Source organism: Artemia sp. Qi Xiang Cuo, chromosome 6 (genome assembly GCF_049724085.1).
Source record: "Artemia sp. Qi Xiang Cuo chromosome 6, ASM4972408v1, whole genome shotgun sequence".
In the NCBI taxonomy this organism is placed as follows: domain Eukaryota; kingdom Metazoa; phylum Arthropoda; class Branchiopoda; order Anostraca; family Artemiidae; genus Artemia; species Artemia sp. Qi Xiang Cuo.
Window position 1 is genome coordinate 52,416,751 of NC_142799.1, and position 6,749 is coordinate 52,423,499.

Below are 6,749 nucleotides of genomic sequence, written 5' to 3' on the forward strand. Positions count from 1 at the left end.
AGTTCTAAGTATCCATAAAATATGAATATTTAGTTATCAATTCTTCTACTAATTGTTATTTTGATATATCCTTTGCTTTAAGCCAATTCGTGAAACTGCAGGTTGGGTGGGTGTACAAGGAAGCCCTTTTTTTTAATGAACATACAAAAACAAACTAGGGTAAAAATGAAAAAATATATTTTCATTTTTTTTTCAGTGAGAATGTCAAAAAAGGTATTCCTCAAAATCACGAGGAAAGGGCAGTAAAATTAAAAGGGTAGCTGCCCCCCTCTCCCCTACCAAATGTATGTCCCCTGTTACCGTATCATTATCAAGTGTTTTAATATTTAAAATCTCTGCTAAAACATAAACTAGAAAATAAAATCACTGACGGTCCAATAAATAATCGTTATTTAAGAGGCACAACACAGAAGCAATACAATACTGGGAAAGAAGCAAAGGTGGAATGACTTATCTTTGAAGAGGCTGAAATTGTAGTGATCTGTTTTGGGTAAAAAAAAAAAAAAATGGAATGAAATAGAAGTATTATTGTCGTCTTTTTAAATGTTTTTGTTGTTTTTTCTTTCAGAACGGCACACGTCCATGTCTCGAGGCAGACGTTAACCTAGATGCCATTGCCATGGATGATCGCTGTAATCGATTTACAGGTGCTGACATTGCAGCGTTGACAAGGGAAGCAGCCATCTATGCACTGAGAGAAGCAATTCTGTCGTTAGATAGTAGAGGGCATTTAACTAGTCATGAACAATTGGTAAAACCGGAAAATCTTGCTGTAGCCAGACGACATTTTGATTTTGCTTTCCAGAAAATCAAACCTTCTGTCAGTGAACAGGTATTTCTTGTTTAATTTATTTTTGTTCATTATATTATTCGGTAGGTTTTGCATTAAAGAACATCAGGTTAATAACGTTTTCAAAATATCGATTTTTATATATATCTTTTGGATTGTTTTCCTTTTATTTATATGTATTTTTGTTTTATAAAACTTTTATTTTTTAATGAAATCGTACATTTATCTATCATAGGGCCTTTTTTGTAATTTATTTTGTTCGCATTTTTATTCAAGAAACCGTTATGCTGTAAACATTACACACAACAGAAGATGGAACAAATAAAACAGAAAACAGAGTAACTTGAAGCCAAACAAGAAGCATGTCAATTTTTTATCGTATTAACTACAGGGATCAGTATTAAAGGGGATTAAGTTAATTCATGGTTCAACGTGGCACAGCTGATGAAAATTTGGTACTGCATTAAAAGCTTTGTCATTAAGAAACACCCTCCCCCCCCCCAAAAAAAATGCCTTTGAAAATCGCAGTTTTCAGGTATGAGTAGATGATGGGTCCAAGGGGCAAAAAATGTTTTTAATTTGATGTTCTTGGCACAAGAGGAACTGGAAAAGAAATTCGATTTGCTGCCTTTTGTAGGAAATGCTAAAGATACAGTTTCCTCTCTTTCTATTCTGTTTTAAACATTTTATTCTTCTTGTTCTTTTTATGCTTTTCTATTCTAAAGAATTTATTCTCCTGTTCGTTTTATCTTTTTCTATTCTAAATACTTTAATATTCTTGTTCTTTTTGTTCTTGTCTCTTTAAAAACTGTGCTCTTATTATTTTTTTTTTGTTCTTTCCCATTCTAAACATTTTATTCTTCTTGTTCTTTTTATTTTTTCAATTTTCCTATTTTAGACATTATATTTTTTCTTATTCCTTTTATTCTTTTCTATTCTGAACATTTATTCTTCTTCTGAATTTATTCTTTTCTATTTTAGATATTTTATTCTTCTTCTGATTTTATTCTTTTCTATTTTAAACACTTTATTTTCTTATTCCTTTTATTCCTTTCTATTCTGAACATTTATTCTTCTTCTGATTTTATTCTTTTCTATTTTGAACGCTTTATTTTCTTATTTTTTTTTATTCTTTTCTATTTAAACATTTTATTCTTCTTGTTCTTTTTATTCTTTTTTAAACATGTTTTTCTCATTGTTCTTTTTATTCTTTTCTATTTTAAATATTTTATTCTTCTTGTTCTTTTCTATTTAAGCATTTTTTCTTCTTGTTCTTTTTATGCTTTTCTTTTTTAAACATTTTATTCTTCTGTTTCTTTTTTATTCTAAACACTTTTTTCTCTTCTGCTTTTTATTCTTTTCTATTTTAAATATTTTATTATTCTTGCTCTTTTTATTTTTTATTTTTATTCTAAACTTTTTTCTTTATCTTCCCAGGAGTTCCAGAAGTACGAAGAATTGCAGAAGAAATTTCCATAAAATATTTGGAATGGTTTTCTACATACTTTTTTTTCAAGTACATTCGTTCATTTATGTTTTTACCTTTTTGTTAGATTTATAGGTCGTGTTCCTTGTGTTTAAGAGGGACAGGTGAATATATATTGGCTGTACAAGATAATTGCATGGCCGTATCCAGGATATTTTTCGTGGGGAAGGGGAGAGGGTGGGGTACTCAAGAATTTTTTTTTTTGGGGGGGGGAAGGTTACGAAAAAACTTTTAAAAACGCATCAAAATTTGTTTATATTCATTTTTGTTACGTTTTTACGAGTCAGACAAACATTTCGGGGGGGGAGGGGGTTCTACCCTCCTAAACTGCCCCCACCTCTTCTGGGTACAGCCTTGGATGTTTGTAGTATATCCAAGAAGCCGAACAATACTACTATCAAAGTGTTGCATGTAAGGTCACAAAAATTTAAAGCACTGCTTCTCAATCTTAACCTCTTTAAAACCTCATTTTTTGGTACCCTTAAGCAAAACCCCTGAAGATTCCTTTAAGATCATTGTTTTTCTTCCAAGCCTGATCTTGGACTTCAGCATATTCTGCTTCCCCTTGCAGGTTATCTTTTAAAGTTAAATTTCTTGATTTAATTAGGACATCAGTCATGAAGTCCTGGGAATATCAACGTTCTAACAATATCAAGCTTAAACTATTCAACATTTCTTTGTAAATGTATGATCAACTCTCGCTTATTCTTGAGTAACTCTCCCATATTTTACAGGAAATATCAAAAACGCACTTTAGCATGTCTTGGTTAAAAATCCTGAGGCTGTATTTCAGGCTGCAAACCATAACTTTACTAACTTTAACCATAACTTTACCATAACATAACCATAAGTTTAACGTAACTTTAACAATAAAAGTTATTTGAGCTTGGTAATCACCAGGAACGGTTCTATTAGGCTTGTAAGGGCATAATTTTCATGAGTTTCAGTTGTATTCATCACTTTCATTATAATTTATCCTAATAATGCTTTCAATATTTTTCAAACTACTGTTGCATAGTTACTTCACTAAAGATGACCATTAAATTTTGTAAAAGCTACTAGATGAATATTTTTTGTAATAGCTACTAAGAAATTATATATTTCAAGTTACTTTGTGGTCGTTTCAGCTATTACGACAACGTGAGCTTGAACAGAAAAGCTAGTTTTATGTAACTTCCCTACAGGGAGTGGCGCCGGTACCAAAAACAAACTGGAATGCTAAACACAGATAAAATAGAACTCATACAATGATGACCAGAAATAATATATGTTTGAACTAATACAACATCCATTATTTGTCTATTTAACCTTCTTATTTGTATCGTGTTCAAATAACCTGTTTGTTTTACTTTACTTTCTTTTTCACCATTGTAGAACCGCTTTTCCAACCACGGTGGCTGCTTAAAATGTTGTCTGTCAATAACTTACCTACTCTGACCTTCTAGAAATTAGGAAACTTACACATAACGTATTTAGGGTCTTGGAAACTTGGTATGCTGCACACCCCTGCCCCCCTCTGACTGTTAAAATGCTTCCCTCACTTTTGTTTTTCATGTCTGAATCTTGTAAAACAACCGTACAGGCTGAGATTGTTTGGGGTCTCCGTTCCGCCATAAGTTCCTTTCTCCGTCCCTATCCTCTACAAAGAAATCCTATTTTCGTAGCCTTATAGTGGCATCAGGGATGGATTTCACAAGTTTTCCTAACTAAAACTGTGACTGCTAACAGTGCTGCAAGGTAATATTGAGGAGTGACGTCTCATGAGGAAAATATAGCCTAGTAAATGACAAAGCATTTGCACTGGCTTCTGATTAATGGATTACACTTCTGGGTTTGGTCTATTTTGGTGGGCTTTTTTTGGCTCAAAAATCTCTTCGTAGCTAAGTTATCTATTATGGCTTACTTCCCTGTAGTAGCATAATATTAATAGGCGTGAAAATGTAATGAGCCAGAGGTAATAGGTTTGAGATTGTCTGTGCAGGATTTCCACTCTTTTTGATAGTAGAGCATCTTTAATTGTGGAATACCAAGTCGTAACTAAGATGGGCCCAGGATAGCACAAAGCCTCCATTAAACAGGAGTCCGAGGGACTTCTTGCTTTCTGGTCCTAAGCCGGCTGAAGCGCTTTGTGTCAACTTGAGAAGATGTGTTAGTTTCCATCCTACTCTGGTTCTGGGACCATTGCTTTTACTGAGGCCATAATATTTCCAATGATTTAAAGAATATGAAAATTGCAACTTGGAATTTTACAACGCTAAAAAACAACTATTGTATCGACATCTTGACTGACGAATTTAGTCGCCTCGAACAGCACTTATTAGGAATTTGGAAACTCCTATCCCAGGGATGGGAAAAATGAAATCTGGTGATTTAAAATCCCATTATTCAGGCAAGAAGGATGGAGTGTAAAGTCAGGGAGAAGGGCTCATGATGAATAAGGAAGCCGACAAGTCTTGCTTAGGTTGTGATATGTTAATATCCAGGTCTGTTGAAATAAGGATAGATGGTATCCCAGCCTAGGTAAATTTGGTATAGAAAAAAACGGTATTGGTTACAAACTGCTGCAATTTTGTAGGTATAACAATCTAGTTATAACCAATACAGTATTTAGTCATAAAATGGTCAATAAGTTAACATGGTATTCATCTGATGGCAATACAACTAACCTTATTGATTATGTTACTGTAAACTAAAGACTGGCAGGATCGATTCTACTAGGGTATATTGGAGTGCTTTTATTTATATTATAAGTAAAGATCACTATCTTGTAGTATCTAGAGCTAATCAAAAGTTGAAATTAAGGAAGGGTAATTACCTTCCGTGAAGCTGTGATGTTGGTAGACTTCAGTACGAAAACCTGAGAGAAATTTTCCAGGAACAGTTGTATATAAAACTGGAGAATTTAAAATTTACTAATGTAGAAAATGGATGTAGTAATCTGTGCAAAATACTTTGTCATGTCACTAATGGCGTGTTAGAGAAGAAAGTTAGAAACGCAGTGAGGAATATTAGTGAAATTCTTTCATGTTTAATAGAGGGGAGGAGGAGCTTGTACAAGAATCATATGAGTGATAGATCATATGAAAATAAGAGGAATGTAAAGAAAGTGGAAAAAGCATTACAATCTGAAATAAGGAGTTGTGCAGTGGAGGCCATGGGGGAAATTGCTGAAGATCCAGAAAATGCCGCCAGACGGCTTAATAGTAAAGTATTGTACTGGCATGCTAAGTGAGAATAGTCAATCTGAACTTGTTGCAGTCAAAGATTGAAACGGGGCTACAAAAATGATAAGCAAAAAGAGACCGACATAAAGCCAATCCCAAGTATCAGTAAAAAAAAATTGTATAGATCACTGCTTACAATTGTTTGGCCCCTGTAGCCTACAAAATTGTATAGACTGATCTATATATAATCGATCTCTACAAAAAATTGAATAGATCACTGCTTACAATTGTTTGGCCCCTGCAGCCTACAAAATTGTATAGATTGATCTATATAAAACTGATTTATACAAAAAATTGTGTAGATCACTGCTTAGAATTGTTTGGCCCCTGCATCCCAAAAAATTGTATAGATTGATGTATATAAAATTGATTTATACAAAAGTTGTATAGATCACTGCTTAGAATTGTTTGGCCCCTGCAGCCTAAAAAATTGTATAGATTGATCTATATAAAATTAATTTATACAAAAAATTGTATAGATCACTGCTTAGAATTGTTTGGCCCCTGCATCCTAAAAAATTGTATAGATTGATGTATATAAAATTTATTTATACAAAATTTTGTATAGATCACTGCTTAGAATTGTTTGGCCCCTGCAGCCTAAAAAATTGTATAGATTGATCTATATAAAATTGATTTATACAAAAATTGTATAGATCACTGCTTACAATTGTTTGGCCCCTGCAGCCTACAAAATTGTATAGATTGATCTATATAAAATTGATCTACACAAAAATTGTATAGATCACTTTTTAGAATTGTTTGGCCCCTGCAGTCTAAAAAATTTTATAGATTGATCTATATAAAATTGATTTACACAAAAAATGTATAGATCACTGCTTACAATTGTTTGGCCCCTGCGGCCTACAAAAGTGTATAGTTTGATCTATGTAAAATTGATTTATACAAAAATTGTATAGATCACTGCTTACAATTGTTTGGCCCCTGCAGCCTACAAAATTGTATAGTTTGATCTATACAAAAAATTGTATAGATCACTGTTTAGAATTGTTTGGCCCCTGCAGCCTAAAAAATTGTATAGATTGATCTATATAAAATTGATTTACACAAAAAATGTATAGATCACTGCATACAATTGTTTGGCCCCTGCAGCCTAAAAAATTGTATAGATTGATCTATATAAAACTTATTTATACAAAAAACTGTGTAGATCACTGCTTAGAATTGTTTGGCCCCTGCATCCCAAAAAATTGTATAGATTGATGTATATAAAATTGATTTATACAAA

General features: G+C 32.7%; 1 protein-coding gene across 1 annotated transcript in view; it reads left to right on the top strand.

Moving 5' to 3' along the window:
• Nucleotides 1–2,413, top strand: part of LOC148951362 (nuclear valosin-containing protein-like) — a 77,202-nt gene extending 74,789 nt beyond the window's left edge. Inside the window, exons 4-5 of the mRNA XM_089090262.1 lie at nucleotides 569–832; nucleotides 2,228–2,413. Of these exons, the coding sequence (XP_088946388.1) occupies nucleotides 569–832; nucleotides 2,228–2,269 (306 nt within the window). The 3' untranslated portion in view covers nucleotides 2,270–2,413. The remainder of the gene's footprint in view (nucleotides 1–568; nucleotides 833–2,227) is intronic.
• Nucleotides 2,414–6,749: the final 4,336 nt, after the last annotated feature.